At 49.6% G+C, this 18,557-nt stretch overlaps 1 protein-coding gene across 5 annotated transcripts in view; it reads left to right on the plus strand.

The window, feature by feature from the left end:
* The window catches only part of ARHGAP22 (Rho GTPase activating protein 22), a 169,333-nt gene that overhangs the window by 29,679 nt on the left and 121,097 nt on the right, over window positions 1-18,557 (plus strand). Inside the window, exon 1 of one of the 5 annotated variants that reach the window (XM_008696158.2) lies at window positions 2,064-2,439. The exons of the other annotated variants lie outside the window; for them this stretch is intronic. Within the exon in view, the coding sequence (XP_008694380.2) occupies window positions 2,406-2,439 (34 nt within the window). The 5' untranslated portion in view covers window positions 2,064-2,405. Of the gene's footprint in view, window positions 1-2,063; window positions 2,440-18,557 lie in introns of those variants that run through there. 5 annotated transcript variants of the gene reach the window in all.

Genomic DNA, 18,557 nt, shown 5'->3' on the forward strand with positions numbered 1-18,557 from the left:
GTCCAGGCTGCATTACTCACAGGGCTTCAGGATTGCTCAAGACATTGTCACTGGCCACGGGACCTCACCCTGTGACCCTGATGTCAACATGAGGTTTTCCAGATCTGTATCCTCCCCACTCCTCCCGGGTGGCCTGTGTCCCAGCCTGACCCGGCCTCTACCTGGCCTGAAAGGAAAAGGAGGGCAATTTGGTCATTCAGTGGTGTTTCTCGGATCTGTCCCTCAAGCCAATATTCCTCACATGGCTCGTGGCCTGAGTCCAGCCTGAGGCTGAGGACTGGGAGTGCAGGAGGGGTGTTGGGCAGTCTGAGACACAGCTCGGAGCCCTGGGGAAGTGCTTAATGGCTCCTTCTGGTGGTAGAATCAGGAGACTTTCACAGGGACTTAGAATGATCAGGCTTATGTAACTGAAACTGTGGGAAAGGATACTCCCGGGAGAGGGAACCACTGGTGCAAAGGCCCGGGGGCACATGGGCTGCATGTGCACATGGCCGTGTGTAGCATTAGCAAGAGATAAGTCATGGATGAAGCCGTGAACTGTACCATGAAAGGCCTTGAATATTATCTCAAACTACTGATTCCTCTCTCCTGAGGGGTGGCTGGGGGCCAGAAAAAGTGACTGGGTGCGGAGTAAGACAGCTCTGTCTCCAGGGACTCTGCTTTCTCCCTGCCACCTGGCCATTGGACCCCCACATCCTGATGAGTCCTTGACCTCTCCAATTCTCCCCTCCTCTCTGTAGGCCAGACCCTGTCCTCTAGCATGGATTGCTGCAGGGGCTAGACCCCTAGTCTCCAGAACTTCTGGACATCCAGCAGCCAAAGTTGATTCCACGTTCATATTTCATTTGGGGATCAGTGGACATGGGGGCGCTGTGAGGTTCAGGGAGGGAGCATGGCCATCCAAACAGAGAGGTCATCTTTCACATCCCTCATCTTCAGCTGAGCGGACCACACCACACTCCGACTCAGAAGGACCCAGCCCTAGGCACAAATGCCTAACACAGCACGTGGGGTCATTTCAGGGGCACCAAGGCTGGTCCTCACCATCCAGCAAGTCCGCTGAGGACTCTCAAGCCAAAAACTGCTCACCTGAAGTGGTTGGAATTTGGGAATTTAGAGAGACTGGCATCACAGAAAATCATCAGCTGTAGACACACCGCCCCGGGGTTCAGATTCCCATCCTGACAGTATTGTGTGACTTTGGGCAAGTTATTTAACATTTCTGTGCCTTATATTCTTTATCTGAAAAGTCATGACAATAGCACCTGCCTCGGAGAATTTGAGAATTAAATGAGATATGGAACATAAAGTACGAGCCTTAATGCCAGACAGAGAGTAGGCACCTAATGAACGGTGGCTATTACTGTGATTGCATTTCTCCGGCAATTTTTAGCCTCTTGGGGCTGAGCTCCCCAAAAGCCCCACTATGCATTCTTTAGAGTTATGTTACTATTAAATGGAAACATGACAATTAGCAGATTCACTACTCAGGGAACAGTGTTTGAGACTCTACTGCGTGCGGGGCCCTAATCTAAGTGCTTTACGTGCATTCTGATTTCTGTCACCTTATGAAGGCAGCAGAAACATCCCTAAGGGGCATCCCTCTGCTTGCTGGGCCCATCCCCGGGGGATCGGAGGATCTGAACGCTGCCCAGGCTGCGAGCTCCTCGAAGACACACCTGTCTTTCACAGTTGAGCTGTGAGCTCCAAAACCGCCTCCTGGGCCCCCCTGGCCGGAGACATCAGGCAAAGCGGGTCCCATTGGACGTGCGCTGGAGGGGGCCTTGGCCCGGAGGGGTCACCCCTCTCTCCCCAAGAGCCCTCTCCGGGGGGAGGGGGGCGCTTGGCAGGACAGGAGGGCGGCGCCGTGGATTTCCGCCTCTCTTTGCCTGTAGCGGGCGCGCCGGACTGGCCCTCCCCGCGCAGTGGGCGGATCCGCTCCGGAGGAGCCGGGAGCCATCAGACCCGCCCGCGTCGCGGGGCCGGGGCTGCACCGCCCTCCTCGCGGACCCGCCCGTCTGCCCGCCCGCCCGCCCGCGGGGAGCAGAGCCCCACGCGCCCGCGGCTCCGGGATGGGTAGCGCCGCGCGCGCCCGGGGGCGGAGGGACAGCCAGGCCGCCCCGCCCTGGCCCAGTGATTGATCAGCAGCCCTACGGAGCCTTTTACTGGCTCGCGTGGATGGGAATTAATTCTGGGATGGATAAATAATGCATTGAGGTTTGTGTAGTCCAAGGCAAGCCGGCGGTCGGAAGCAAGGAGAGGGAGACCAGGGAGCCTCGCCCCGTAAAGCCAGCAGCATGGGGGCCCGAGCGGGGCTAGAGGGGCAGTTGGGCCAGAGGAAGAGAAAAGGGAAGTGGATGACAGCATGATCGGCACAAGGACTCTGGCCTGGCGGCTTCTGGAATATGCTGAGCCCAAAGATCAGGCAAGCCAGGAGGGGTAAGTCCAACTTCCTGGGGCGGATCTGGGCCCAGTGTGCGTCTCTTGACTAACACGTGCAGACACTTACCCGGCTGCCACCCTAGGGGTCAGATGAGGCAGGCAATCCAGAGGCATCCTCCTGACCGACATGGGTGCCTAGTGAGGCTCCTGGGTCCGTGGGGGTCAGACCTGAGACACGAAAGGGCAAGGGCCATTTTAGTGCTCTAGTCCTCGTGCAACCCTCACCCCATATTCTGTGTTTTGCCGTGTTCCTGAGTTGCTCAAAGTGACCAGGTGACAACTTTGGGAAAACTTTGTTCCTTTGCTACAAAGGAAGTGCTCAACGCTCATGATTTGCCCCAGCAGCCAAGACAAAAGCGGCCCTCACCAGAGAGGGCCATGTGCTGGCTTCTGGAGACAGCCAGGTCCAAGTGAGAGTCCTCATTGCTGTGGCCTGGGAGGGTGCTCTCTAGAGCCTTCGGGAACTGCGAGGGCTGGGCTGCAGGAAGCGATTCCTCAGGCAGGCCAGAGGCAGGCAGGCGCTCCCCCGGGGAGAAGTCCTCGGAAGTTGCACAGCCTGGAGGTGAGGGTGCGGAGGGCACAGAGAGCCAAGTCAGAGATGGGAGCTTGGAGAAACTTGCAGGATGATCTAGTGAGACTGGGCTAGTGCCCCAGCCAGACTGTGTCCCTGCAGAGTGGCCTGGAGACTCAGGACAAGTCCCTGGACGAGGGACAGCATCTCGCTAGGGACAGCAACTTCTTGGCCACTGTCATTTTAGATAAGAATGTCTGTCTTGTAAGAAAACAGAATGTGCCTTTTCATGTGGCCAGTCTTTACAGAGGGCTGAGCTTCCCTTTTGAGCAATGAGTATGAGGACAGGTAGCTTGGAGGTGGATGGAACATCTGCCTGGGGAGCTTGGAAACAGTGCATCTCGCCTGGTGTGTGTGTGCGACAGGGACCCTCCAGCCTCCTGTGAACTCACAGGCAACACACCCATCTCATTAGCTACTAACAGATGACTGCAGGGTGGGCTGGCCCTCCAAAGCGTGGTCACGGCAGTCGGGACCCCTCTGTGGGGTGCTCCAAATGGATGATAACCTGTGGACCCCGGTGGGCAAAAGAGGGCTGTGCATGGCTCTGCTGAGGGGTAGGAGTGCAACTAGTGACCACCTAAAGGGGTGGGCCAGGCCATGCATGCCCTTTGAGAAAACTAAATGTCCCTGCCCTGTCTAATGCACTAGCTACTGGCCAGATGTGGCTGTGGAGCCCTGGACATGTGGCTCGTCCAAATTGAGACACATACACGCTAGATTTTGTTGACTTGGTGGAAAAAAAGAATGTAAAATATCTTATAATTATATTGAGTACAGGCTGAAATGACAATATTTTGGATATGTTAAGTTAAATAAAATATATTACTAAATTTAATTTCACCTGTTTTTTTTTTTTTTACTTTCTTTTAAAGCAGCTACTAGAACATTGATAATTACAATTACATATGTGGCTTACATTATATGCCTGTTGCATAGTTCTCGTCTAGAAAGAGACCAAGGCTTCAGCAAAGGGGCTCTCAGGAAGCCAGCCTTTGAAATCCCAAACTTCTTATAAGCAGTTGTCCTAGGTCAGTGGTTCTCAGCCAGGAGTGATTTTGCCCTGCTCACCAGTGGACCTTTGGCCTTGTCTGGAGACATTTTTGGTAGTTCCAAATGAAGGGCTACTGGCTTCTGGTGGGGAGAGACCAGGAGCACTACTAACTACCCTACAACGCAGAGGACAGGCCCCACAGCACAGAATTATCTGGCCCCACATGTCTGTAGTGCTCAGGTTGGGGACCACTCTACTTGATGCTGTTATCTGGTAAGATATGTTAAAAGATGACGTTTATGGGGCCGTGCGTCAGCTAACCACTTACCCACAAAAATGTATGATCATAAACTATGATAAGAAGCATTCTAGGAGCTTATACTACAAACATAGCGTCCGGAGGAAGTAAGAGGTCCTTGAGCTGTGAGCTGGGACATGGCAGGGAGCTAACTAGGCGAAGAATGGTGGACGACAAGGCCATGTCGCAGGCGGGGAACGGCCTGTGTGCAGGTGCCGTGGGAGGGGCGGGGCACAGGGGAGTAGGAGCCTGGGGTGGGGGCAGGGAGGGGCAGCAGCCACAGCATGAGGCTAGAGACCAGGTCAGGAATTGGCTCATGCAGGGTCACGCTTGCAGCTTGGTAAGGAATAATTCACCCTGGGGACATTTCTGGAGAAATACAGACCAAATTCTGTGCACGTGTGTGGGGGTGGGCATGGGGGTGGGTGTGCACACATGTGTGTGTGCCTTTAAGTAACGGTTATGGTAGAAGTGGTGGAAAGAAGAGCTCACACCAAAATTCACCCCCCATTGAACCTTGTAGGGGCAGGGCAGGATGCGTGTTACCAACACAGCAAGTCAGAGGATGCTAATCACAGCCCTTGGTATCCAGACACTGCCTTGTCCAGACTGCTCCAGACTATCCATATTCCAGATGTATGTCCAGGCTACACCACTATGTGGATATGCTGGGTTGCATGAAAAAGACTGGGGTTGCTTTCTGAGATAGGTCACAAAATCAGCCTCAGCCAGCTCAGAAGCCTCTGGGATCTGGCCAAAAGGCTGCTCTGCAGATCGGGGCTTCCCAGGGACCCTTCCTCCGAGTCATGTTGGCTGTTAACTTCCCGGCAGGCTCTCATCCAGGCCAGCCCTGAGTGAGCATGCTAAGGCTGCCAGCACCCTGAAAGCTGTCCTCAGGTCTCCTTCCGAAGGAGGGGGAGATGTCCAGATCCAGAACCTCCCAAGGAAAACCCTGTTGTCACTTACCTGCATATAGACCTAAGTTTGTTCATTGTCACGCCCTGACCGTTCTCAATTTCCAAGAAGTTAGAGGCAAAAGAGACAGGTGTCAACTTAAACAGACATACACACATGGACACAGACACACACAGACACACAGACACACACACACACACACACACACACACACACACACACACACAAGAAGACGATAATTCAGAAAATAGGCACCCAAACTAGCTAGAAGTGGCTCAGAATAGGCCGGTGAAATCAAATATTGTGCTTGGTTTAAGTGCATCACACAATTCAGACTGATTTCGGGACGGTGGTCCAGATTGGCTCAAAACAGCATTCACTGGCCATTAATACGATAAGTGATTTTAGCTGGCCATTGCTTGCTGAGACCAGTTCAGACTCAGCCTAGCTAATCGTGGTCTGTCGAAGCCAGTCCGGGCTATTTGGAGCCAGATGTGGTTCCTTGCTTCCCACCTGGTTCCTGAGGTCCCTTCCAGAGACCCTTTCCTATCGCTTTGCCTCAGAAAGCTTTTCCTCCACTGATTCCCATTTCCATATTCCCAGAGTGGGACTAGAAGAGACAGTTGACCCCTACTCTTGCCAACTTTCCCAAAAGAAAAATAAGATAAATTCACTAGAGCTCCTTGAATGTATTACATATACAAAGGAGCAAGTTGCAAGTCTGTGTGCTTTGTGGCAGTGTGAAAGTTGTGATTTATTTTTCAAGATAGAAAATACAAACATAAGGCAGGTGCCTTCTCTCCTGGGAATAGGAGGGGAGGAGAAGTGGAGGCTCATGTCATACCCTGAGGCCCGCTACCACATTCTGTGCATCCACCCTATGCCCTCCACGCTCCCTCCTCTGCTGGCAGAGCCCCTGGGTGCACCTGGTTAGAACCAGACCTGGTTCCCTATCTCTCCAGTGATAGCAGAACTGAGTCCCAAAATTCTTGACCTTGATGCAGCCCCAGCTGGCCGAGATTGTTCCCCTTTCTGAAATTCCACTATACTAGGACTTAGGTCTTCAGAGACTGGTATGTTCTGTCGGTCTCGATTGAGGCTTATTGCTTTGGCCTTGCCCTAGTCCACAGGATGAGGGATGGGGGACAGCCCTGTCACTTTATCTTCCAAAGAGCTCTTGACTCTGCCTGTGTCAGTTATCCTCATGCCATCACCCACCCCCAGCCATCACCGTCTCTCACCTGGACTTTGGCCATAAGACTGTCTCACTCCCACCCACCCTCATCCATTCTCCACTCTGAAGCCAGAGCTGTCTTCATATGTAAATGCAGCCATACATTCACCTCTAGTGGCTTCCCCAACGTGGAATCCTTCAGTGGCTTCCCCATTGCTCTTTGGGTTAAAAGGCAAAGCCTTACCATGGTCCACAAGACGCCCCCTTACCTAGCCAGTGAGCACCCCTCCAGCCTCCTCTCACTCTTTAGGCTCCAGCCACACTGGCCTTCTTCCTGTTCTTCAACTGTTCCATGGGCCTCCTACCACAGGGCCTTAGCTCACCATTTTCCCTACCTGGAATGTCTCTCCCTTCTCTCTGTCTCTCTGTCTCTCTCTTTCCCTGTCCCCCTCCCCCTACACATACATTCCTTGACTCCTCCTCACCCTCCGGCTCTCAGTTCAAGTGTCACCAGCCAGGGACATCCACACGCACCAATCTAAGCTAGGTCCTCTGGTGTAAGCTCTCCTTTCTTTTTTTTTTTTTTTTTTTTTTAAAGATTTTATTTATTTATTCGACAGAGAGAGACAGCCAGCGAGAGAGGGAACACAAGCAGGGGGAGTGGGAGAGGAAGAAGCAGGCTCATAGCAGAAGAGCCTGATGTGGGACTCGATCCTGTAACGCCAGGATCACGCCCTGAGCTGAAGGCAGACGCTTAACCGCTGTGCCACCCAGGCGCCCCTCCTTTCTTTACAGCATTTACCTTGGATTATAGTTGTGCACTCCCAAATGGAATTATCCGATGGATATCTGTCACTCCACTGGACTGAGTTCCATGGAGGCAGGAACCATTTCCGGCTTTGAATATCATTATACTTCAATGCCAGGCACCTAAAGGAATTCAATACATACATTTTGAATGAATGAATGAATGAATGAATGAATGAATGAATGAATGAATGAGTGAACGGTAGGGAAAACATTAGCCTGGGAGGCTGAGGCACTGTCTCTGCTCTGACTGGTCCAGGTCCTCAGGAAAGTCAGCACCCCCCTTGACTGACTTATATATTGCAAATATTTTCCCAATTTGTTGCTTGCCTTTTACTTTTATTTTAGGGTTTTTTTCCCCCCAGATGTACATCAGTTTTTAATTTTCATGTTGCTGTTCTATCCATATTTTCTTTCAGGGTTTCTGCCTTTGTTTAGAATATTTCAAAATAAATTGATGTCGTTATTAAGGAGGTTCCTTCCTTTAGAGGAAATCATGAAACGAATGAGCCGCGCTACAGCAGCTCTAGCTACCTCTCTTAGCCCGAGTGTCAGTGTCTTGGAAGCCTGGATGTATGGGCGGAGCCTGGTCAGTACTTGGGGATGGAGAGAGAGCAAGCGCCAGGAGATGAAGTACTTAGAGTGGCCTCATTGTTCTTGATTTTCCCCACAGGAAAGTAAGCCATCATTTATCACGTGTCCTCCACGCTCAAGGAGTCTGTGTTACTTCATGAATCCTCGTAACTACACTGTGATGAGGCATCAGTGCTCCCATGTTACAGATGTGGAAAGAGAATCATGGGGGCCCTGCCAACAAGTGGCAGCATTCCTATTCATGTCTGTCCCATGCTGAGGCTTCTGAGCTCTCTCCCTGACCCAATGCAGGGATCCACACCAGCCAAAGACCACTGACGGTAGCCCTGCATGTCCCCAGGGGGGCTGTAGATCCTTTGAGTTATAAGATGCAGTGGTTTATTTTTATTTTTATTTAATTTTTAATTCTTTTAATTTTTTAAATTAACATACTGTATTATATTAGTTTCAGGTGTGCAAGTAGTGATTCAACAATCCTATCTATCACTCAGTGCCCTTCCATAAGTGTTCTCTTAGTCCCCATTACCTATTTCGCTCATCTTTCTTCTCACCTCCCCTCTGGCAACTACCAGTTTGTTCTCTCTAGTTAAGAGTCTGGGTTTTTTTGTTTGTCTCTTTTTTCTTTGTTCATTTGTTTTGTTTCTTAAGTTCCACATATGAGTGAAATCATGGTATTCGTTTTTCTCTGACTGACTTATTTCACTTAGCATTATACCCTCTAGATCCATCCATGTTGTTGCAAATGGCAAGACTTCATTCTTTTTTATGGCTGAGTAACATTCCGTTGTATATATGTCACATCTTCTTTTCCATTCATCTGTTGATGGACACTTGGGTTGCTTGTGTATCTTGGCCATTGTGAATAAGGCTGCAATAAGCATAGGGGTGCGCATATCTTTTCAAATTAGTATTTTTACTTTCTTTGGATAAATACCCAGTAGTAGAATTACTGGATCATACGGTAACACTATTTTTAAAATTTTGAGGAAACTCTGTACTGTTTTCCCCAGTGGCTGCACCAGTTTGCATTCCCACCAACAGTGCACGAGGGTTCCTTTCTCTCCACATCCTCACCAACACTTGTTTCTTGTGTTTTTGATTTTATCCATTCTGACAGGTGTGAGGTGATAGCACATTGTGGTTTTGATTTGCATTTGCCTGACGATCAGCGATGTTGAGCATCTTTTCATGTGTCTGTTGGCCATCTGGATGTCTTCTCTGAAAACATATTCATGCCTTCTGCCCATTTTTAATTAGATTATATGCTTTTTTGGTGTGGTGGTGTTTTTGGTGTTGTGGTGATATTTTTAAGAAGATGCCCACTGCATTTGAACACATGGAGATTAAATTTAGACAACCGTTGGAATATTTAAGGTTGAATGATTAATTTGTAGTAGAAAACTAAGCAAATGGAAAAAAACAAGACCGTTATGAACTCCAGGGAAAGCAAAAGTGATGCACGAAAGGAAAAATTATTATAGTATACTGCATAGCTCCGTTGGGACTAGCAGTTACATAGTGCAAATTAAGAATGCAAATGTGTCGTGTTGAGCAAACCAAAATTATAATATAACTATGTTGGGAGGATGGAGTGGGTGCTTATGTGTGGTGGGGCGAGGGGAGGGAGAGAAATAAAATCCTCACTTTCCATAGTGAGAAGTCAACAAATAATACTTAAAAAAGAAAAATCGAGAAGTGATTTGGCATAAAAACAAACACATAGGTCAATGGAACAGGATAGAGAGCCCAGAAATAAACCCAAGCATATATGCCAGTTGATTTATGACAGAGGAGCCAAGAATATATGATGGGGAAAGGATAGTCTCTTCAATAAATGGTGTTGGGAAAAACTGGACAGTCACATGCAAAAGAATAAAACTGGACCATTATCTTATACCATATAGAAAAGTCGACTTGAAATGGATTAAAGACTAAGTAAGACCTGAAACCATAAAACTCCTAGAAGAAAACATAGGTGGCAAGCTCCTTGACGTTGGTTTTGGTGATGATTTTTTTTGAATTTGACACCAAAAGCAAAGGCAATAAATAAATAAATAAATAAATAAATAAATAAATACGGGACCACATCAAACATAACAGCTTCTGCACAGCAAAAGAAACCATCAACAAAATGAAAATGGGAGAAACTATTTGCAAATCATATATCTGATAAGGGCTCAATATCCAAAACATATGAAGAACTCACACAACTTAATAGCAAAGCATAAAATAAAATAAAATCCAAACAATTCTGTTTAAAAATGGGCAGGGGAACTGAAATATAGACATTTTTAAGACATGCAGTCGCCAACAAGTACACGAAAAGGTGTTCAGCATAACTAATGTCAGGAAAGTGCAGATCAAAACCACAAGAGATACCACCTCATACCTGTTAGAAAGGCTATCGTAAAATAAACAAGCAAAAAACCCAAGAGATGACAAGGATGTGTTGTCTCCAGTGAGGCTGTGGGGAAGAGGGAACCCTGGCATCCTGTTGTTGGGAATGTAAATTGGTACAGCCACTATGGGACACAGTATGGAGCTTCCTCCAAAAATTAAATCTAGAACTACCGTGGGGTCCGGCAACCCCACTTCTGGGCCTACAGCCAAAGGAAATGAAAACAGGATCTCAGGGATCTCTGCCCTCCTATGTTCATTGCAGCCTTATTCACAACAGCCAAGACATGGAAACAACCCGAGTGTCCATCAGAGAATTATTGGACAAAGAGGTTGTGGTGTACGGATAGATACAATGGACTGCTATTCAGCCATGAGAAAGAAATCCTGCCGTTTGTGACCACGTGGACTGATCTTGAGAGCCTTATGCTAAGTGAAGCCAGATAGAGAAGGACAGATACTGCTGCATGGTATCACTTATATGTGGAACTAAAAAAGGCAAACTCATAGAAACAGAGAGTAGAAAAGTGGTTGCCAGAGATGGGAGGGGGTGGAGGGGTGAGTAGGGAGAGTTTAGTAAAAGGGCACGAACTTTCAGCTCTAAGACGGACAAGGTCTGAGGATCTGATGTAAAACACAGTGACATAGTCGGTGACACTGTATCGTGTAAGTGAGATTTGCTAGCAGAGTAGAACTGACGTGTACTTCCCCACACAAAAAAGATAAATATGTGATGTGATGGGTGTGTTCATTAACTAAATGGGGGGGGTCAAGGGGGGGGAGTGACAGTAAATGATTTCTGTTAGAAATGTAGAGATAAATATCAAAAGGACCAAACTAAAAAGGATCAATGTGTCTGCCTCTGGGGGTTGAGGACTGGAGAGTCACAGAAGAACAGGAGACAGCCAGGTTTCACACCAAGGCTTGTAGGACTACTTGAGACGTGGTTGAGGGGTGATAGCCCAGAGATCAGATAACCTCATACCAGTTCAAACTGGAGGACCGCTCTTAAGGGACGACCCTGGAGTTCACAGACCTCCTCTGATTGCTTGGTTCTGAACAGTGTGGCCTTCCAGGATATGCCTGTGGTGACTCCATGCTGCCCCTTGCCCAGGCTTGTCCGCTGATGGCTCCCTAAGGCAGAACACCTCCATGGCCCTGAGAGTGGGACGGCCAAGGGACAGTAGCCTACTTAAGGGACATATCTGGCTTTGCCTGAGACTCAGAGAGAGGATCAAGGGCTGGGAGAGGGGTCAGGGAGGTGGTCTAGGAGAACAGTTTCTGGAGAGTGGAACCAGGGTCTGGCCCAGAGGCCAGGTAGGGACTAGAGGCCTCATAGACAGCAGCTTTTGGAGCAGAAGGAAGGCCACGAGAGACTGACCCAGTGGTCTCCTTATTCCAGGCCAGGCCCTGGCACCACTGCTCAGGCCTGTCACCTTTCCCGAGGGTTCAAGTGCCCAAGCCTAGACGTTCTCTACACTAACGGGGTCTTCTCCCCCTGCACAGAAGACTGAGCTCTCTCCTATCTCTCCTCCCAGAAGTTTGCTCAGAAATGAAATGAAGGGGGCATCTGGGTGGCTCAGTCAGTTAAGCATCTGCCTTCAGCTCAGGTCATGATCCCCGAGTCCTGGATCGAACCCCTTGTTGGGCTCCCTGCTCAGTGGGGAGCCTGCTTCTCCCTCTCCTTCTGCCCCTCCCTGCCACTCGTGCTTGCTCTCTCTCGCTCTCAAATAAATATAAAATCTTTTTAAAGAAACAAATGAAACGAAATTGCAGAGGCACTCAGATGAACCAAATGTCTAGGATAAGCCCCAAGGACCTGGTCAGAGGAAATAAAATTTCCAGCTTGAGGATCTTTGGACAACAGTGGCCTCAAAGTGCATTGCAGCCTGATTTTTTTTAATACTGTTTATTCTAGGATTTTCATGATTCATTTCTAATATTTTCCTCATTTTTGAAATTGAAGCATAATTTACATACAGTAACATATGCAGATCTTAAGTGTATATCTCTGACCACCACCCAGGTCAAGACACAGAGCCTTTCCTTTAACCCCAAACAGTTCCTTCCTCTTTTTCCCCATGCCTCCTCACTCTCCTCACAGCCAGCCAGCCAGACACTCTTCTGATTTCTATCACCATGGATAGAAATCGTGGTATAGTGGTTCTGCCTATTCTTAAATTTCATATAAACGGAATCGTAGGATATGACTCTCTCATTACTAACACATCAAAGGCCACAGAGAGCCTTTGCACTTTCTCCTCTAGGGAAGGAAGGAAGGAAAGTCAGAAAATATCTCCTGAGCATTCAGCATCAGCCGTATGAGTCAAGGGAGAAAATGGAAGCAAGATAATTTAAAATGCTCAAAATCACACCACTAATAAAATCAAAAGCAGCTTAGCCACGGAACTCTGAAGCTCAAGAAGCTTCCTTCCCCAAATATAGGCCTGTCCAGAGGTGGGCGCCGGATGGTGTCACCGAGCAACTCGGGCCCCAGCGAAGCCAGGCTATCTGATCCCTTGGAAGCACCTGTTTCCATGGTATCCACTGCACTGTCGCCAGGTGCAGGGACAAAAACAGAAGACGGGGTCGTGCCACCCACTCTGTCCTGGTGTGTCTCAGATTTGTTCCGCTGAAAGGCCCCCTGGCTGAGCAGCAGGCTAGTAAAAAAAAGGAAGGACCCCAGGTTAGATGGGAAGAGGAGAGTGGGTATCCTGAGATGTGCCCTCACCAGTGGGTGCGGCAGGGCTGGCAAGGGTGCCAAGGTGTGTGGTGGGTGCAGGCGGGCCCGGCCCCCTCCACGCCTGCTGGTGCTGAGGAATCCCAGCCTTGGCTGCTTTTTTATTTCAACTTGCCGTATTTCCGACATAATTAGCCAGCTGGAATACCGCACACTCGGCTCCCTTCTTCTCCCTGCTTGCATTAGGCGTCACACATAGATTTAACCTTGTGCTCTGACCAAATATTTAATAATAGCAATAACCATCGCTCATGTCTATTGACCTTATGTAACCATGTTTTAGAACAAGCACAACTCATGAAGCAACTTTCTTTGTGCCCACCACCATACTGGGGGGCCAGGCCTGCCTCTGGCCCTGCCTGGGTAAGGCCCTGTGACAACTCTGGCCGCTCTTGGGTGATGACTTGCCCTAGAGTCACTTTCGTTTGCAAAATGCATGGCCACTTCAATATTTCAGCATCCATCCCAGGGCTGCAGAGCTGATTTTCGCTCACCTCTTTGAAAGTGTGCTTCTTGGTCTGGCCCTCGTTTAAATTGTCACATCTCTTGAGTCTCCGTGCCTTGTTGGAGTTTCTATTTCTATGTCCTGTGACAACTACCATGTGTGAAATCTCCTTTCATCTTCAGAAGACCCCTAGTTAGAGACCACCATTGCCCCATTTTTCAGATGAGGAAACTGAGTCCCAGAGAGCTAAAAGACCTTGCAGCCAGGAAGGGTACCCACCCGGATTCAAAACCCAAAGGCTCTCGAATGCTATTGTGCGCTTGCTTATTTATGCAGTAGGGATCTGTCTGGGCAGCAGGAAAGGAAAGCTTTCTCAGGCAGAGAAAGCCTCATATGTTAAGACCAGGGGTGCATGTGCTGGCCAAGCTGTGAGCCCCTGGGTATGGCGGCAGTGCAGAAAGGCAGGGGGAAAATGGTGATGTAGCCCGGGAAAGAGACCCGTATCGCATCCAGGTAGGGCTTTAAACAAGGGAGTGACGTGGCTGGATGGAGCGTTAGACACTGATACTCGCTGCAGTGCGGCCAGTGTGTCTGCAGGGAGTGGCTGCAGGCAGGGAGAGAGCCAGCGTCCAATAAATGCTCTGGGAGCAATGGCGTTTCCCACCTGCCAGTTGCGTACAGAGTGAGGGGATAGCGGGGCTGTGGTGCAGAGCACATCTACTCAGAGCTCTCAGCTGCTCCCAGCTCAGTTCCCCTGCTTCTGGACACTGCTCCAGCCCCCACAGTGTGTTCTAGAGAGATGCACTGTGAACCCAAGCCTGCTTTCTCCTGCCTCTCCTCCCAGATCCCAGCTGATGGGAAAGCTGAGGTCTTCACCTGTAGAAGACGCCCAAAGTTCGTAACACCAGCACTCTGGACACAGGACACTACCAGATGCTGGCCCAGAGGAGCTCCAGGGTGGACTTCTGACCCCAGAGAATAGAGAGCTGTTCCTGACCTTACTGACTGAAGGTGGGAATAAATGATTTGTTTGCAAGACAGGCCCGAACTGGGTTAGGTAGGCCTGGGCCAGAAGACTGCCTTGGACTCCCCTCCCAAGACAGCCAGGGACATGCCCTTACTCTGCTGAAATCATCAACAGCCTCAATGATTACTTAACCAAGGGTAGAGAATGTATTGATCTAAGCTAATGGCTTGTAGGCAGACAGAAATGAAATTTATAATCGATACCGAAAAACATTGACTCCACTGATCCCAGGCTTCTGGTGAACGGCCTGCTGATCTTAACAGAACTAGAGGTAGCGAGGTTGGGGCCAGCTGCTCTGGGACAAGGTGCAGAGACAGGAGAGGCTTCCAAAGGGCTCAGTCATTGGTAATTAAAACCACTACTAACCACCAATCACTCAGCGCCTCTTCCTTTCCAGAGTACTTTCAAAATACCCTTCATTTCGTCCTCACCAAAGTCTAAGAGGTGGATAGGATTTGTATTTTGCTCCCATTTTATATGGAAATATGGGATTCGAAGAGGCCAACAGGCCTCAGGCCTCCAAATTCTGTGCCCCTTCTGTGACCTCACACAACCTCTCCAGACCAACCGCCAAACTAGGAAAAGTAGGAAGACAATGGTTCGGTTCTGAGCTTTGTCTCCTTGCTTGCCACTTCTCCTGTTACGGGACTGGAATCAATGATCTCGTGTCCTTTAACTTTATAATTGGATGAAAACAGGCCCAGGGTAGGAGAAATCCTGTTGGCAGATTTCTTCCAAACCAAGAAGATCATCTACAGACACACGAGGTCTCTTGGATTTGATCTTTCCCATCTTCTTGGAACTTGAGGATTCCCATCTCATGTTCATTCATTCACTCAGCAAGCATGTGTCGAGAGGCTCTGTGCTGCAGTGTGGGGATCCAGGCACGGGGAGGGCACCTTCCCTGGTCATAAGAAGCTCACAGATCAATACAGCACAGAGATGTGTGCCAATCATGGCGGCAGCATAATGGATGGAAGGTGACTCCTCTGCTTTAAGAAGCTCCTAGAGGAGTCTTCACGTGGTAGGAAACAGCTACACTGATGCCTCAAGAGTGAGTCAGGACTCCTCAGGCCGGCAAGCCCAGAAATGCAGAAATGTGGCATCAAATGACCCGTGTGGGGACCAGTCATTGGCTTGGAAAGAGTGAGGTATGTGGTGTGAGTAGGAGGTGACACTGGAGATGAGCGCTGGCTCAGAGAGGCCTTCTCCTCGTCTCCACTTCATACCCATGTCAGGGATGGCTAAGGCACAGCCTCTCCAAAGGAGACCCAGCAAGGGCAAGATCACTACAATGGTGGTTGGAGGTCCAGCTTGTAGACAGAAATGGATGGAGGTCCATCAGGCTTGTCTTTCTCAGAGGAAGAGTTTCTTCATTAGTCTTGAGCAGGAAGGGTTAGGGAATTGTCTGTTCGAGGGTGGAGATGTGGGTCCTGTGAGAGTCAGTGTTAAGAGCCAGGGAGCCAGAATTCCCAGGTCTGAGCACACGCTCTCTCATCCTGCATGGCTTCCTGTGCCCCCTGCTGGCCACACCCTTTCTTCCCCCACCACCATAGTGTAGAGGATGAAAAACGTTTCCTCTACCCTCTTAAGTTCTGAATCTGGGACCTGCTAACTAAACTGACAGAAGGCAGGGCAGTTAAACACCAGGGGCAGTACATTGTGGATGGTGATTAGGAAGTGTATGGTAGATAAGGTTGTTTAGTAAGGTTTGTTATTCAGACTGTACTCAGAGTCTCATTCTCCTCTTCCTTGTACAGGAGTAGGAGAGGAACCTATACCCTTCTTTTAGGCAGAAAGAGGGAAGAAAGAAAGCTTCTTCAGTGTTTGCTATTTCTCAATTGCCTGCGACTCAAAATAATCAATGTGCCATATGGCCATATTGCCATCAGCAAGTGGCATATTTCGGGGGGTATAACCTGATCCCCTCCAATGTTCACTCCATTCTTTCATCCAGCTTCAGCCTCCCCATTGGCCTCCCAGCCTGACTGCTGCCTTCATGTTCCCATTTCCCTTACATGTGCCATGATGACCATCAGACCTTGCGTTTGGGTGTCTCTGCTCCCCGTTTACCTGGGCTAGGGCAGGCGCATGCCTTCCATCTCCATGCCCCCAGTGGCCTGCACAGGGTGGATGCCCAGGAGGCCCGCATGAATGGATCGATGAATGCCAGACCCAGCAGACTCTGAGGGGGCCTGCTACAGGGAAGTGCAGATCAAGCCTTTCGGGTGTCTCTCTGCCTTCAGCTCCCTCTTGCCAAAGACCACCACCGGCGGAGTTGCGAGGCAGTCCCAGGAAGAGCCAACAAAAATAACTTTTAAGAATGTGATCTTTTTTTTTAAAAGATTTTATTTATTTATTCGACAGAGATAGAGACAGCCAGCGAGAGAGGGAACACAAGCAGGAGGAGTGGGAGAGGAAGAAGCAGGCTCATAGCAGAGGAGCCTGATGTGGGGCTCGATCCCATAACGCCAGGATCACGCCCTGAGCCGAAGGCAGACGCTCAACCGCTGTGCCACCCAGGCGCCCCAAGAATGTGATCTTTTATATTGATTTTTTAAAATCATTAATCATTATGAAAATTCCAACTTCCTAGACAAGCTCAGCACTATGGTAGAATTAGTACTTCTCTCTTGTGGGGGTAGGTTGTGCCCCTTGCTGTCTTTCGTCCTCCAGGCCCTAAAGTGAGATTCATTAGGAAGGCCTGGCTGCTTGTCTAGGCCCTTTAGATGAGGGACCTAACAGAGAATAGATGACTAAATGGAGTCCAGAAAGAATGCTAGGTAACAAGTAGGGAAAAAAAAAAGTAGGGACACTCAGGAGCCCTAGTGTAATAAATCACCGAGGCTCGAGCCATCTGTATTCCCAGGACAGCATGGGCACCTGACGAGGCCCCCTCGCCCTCGGCTGCAGATTGCATTAATGTTATGAAACTGTCTTGTCCGGCCCTCCAGATTGCCCCTTCCATTACCTCACCTCTCTGCTCAATCAATCTTTCAGCCTCAATACTTACCCTTTAAATCAATTCCACTCTGAGAGCCATCTTGCTAGTTTTCCAGCCTGGCTTTAAAATCCCATTGACTTGTATAAATCAATTATGTTTTAGCTCCTGGGCGGCCACTCCTCCATGCTCCTGGGGTTGCACTTACAGAGCTGCAGATGGAAAATCATCCCCTGGCCGGCTGCAGGGCGCCCAACCCCAGTGAGCGCTGCTTGGGCCAGATGCTCCAGCAGCCGCCCGAGGCCCATGCTGCTGCCACAGGCCTATCCAGAAGGCCTGGAAGGCAGTCGGGTATGGTAGGTGGGTTGTCCTAAGTAGACCCTGAGATGAGGATTGTCATGAAGTCATTTATCAAAGAGGTGCCCCCAGGAGACACCAGTGAGAGGGTGGGGGAGCAGGACAGGGAAGAGAGCCAAGCTTGGTAGAAGCCCAATCCAGGGAGGTGTCAGCCTGAGCCTTCTGGAACTTTGAAGTGTGAATTACACCTCTTTACCCCTCTGAGTGGTTTCCAACTAGAAACCAAGCTGCAGGAGTTTTCAGGCTCCCACACCCAGGAGTCTCGGGCCAAGGGCTGGTGGCTGGGAGCATGTAAATTCCCAGGCACTTCCGGTTCTCCTAGAGTCTGAGCAAAATGGTCTCCATGAGCCCCAGGGCAGTCTTCCAAAACAGGCTTGCAGCCCTGAAACCCACCCCAGGGTAAGCTGCTGGAAGTAAAGCAGTAGCATACCAGTGGGGGTGGGGGTGGGCACATAAAAACAGGGAAAGAGATCCAAGGGAATTTGGGCAAAGCTTCAACATGATCCACAATCTAAGATGTCTTCGATGTGTTCTCAGTCATTTGTAAACTTCAGCACCAGCAGGAGGCCCCAGTAGTTGCACCACAGGGTAGTGAGTGACCCACACACGCTCACTGAGCCCCTCCGTATGTGGAGGGGTAGCAGATAGTCTGGAGTGGACCCAGGCTCCACCAGAGGGGCTCACAGAGAGGGGCCCCCTGACCTGATCCCCTGGAAGGGCCACAGATGGGTCTGGGTCCGCTTCCAGGAAGCATTGTCAGTTGGGCCTGGAAGCTCTTCTCGTCTGTGTTGAGGTCCACAGCTTAGCGTGATGCTTGCCACGGATAAATACTCGTAGACGTTTATCAAACTAGTG

The sequence above is a fragment of the Ursus maritimus genome, unplaced genomic scaffold, assembly GCF_017311325.1.
Source record: "Ursus maritimus isolate PB19 unplaced genomic scaffold, ASM1731132v1 scaffold_7, whole genome shotgun sequence".
In the NCBI taxonomy this organism is placed as follows: Eukaryota; Metazoa; Chordata; class Mammalia; order Carnivora; family Ursidae; genus Ursus; species Ursus maritimus.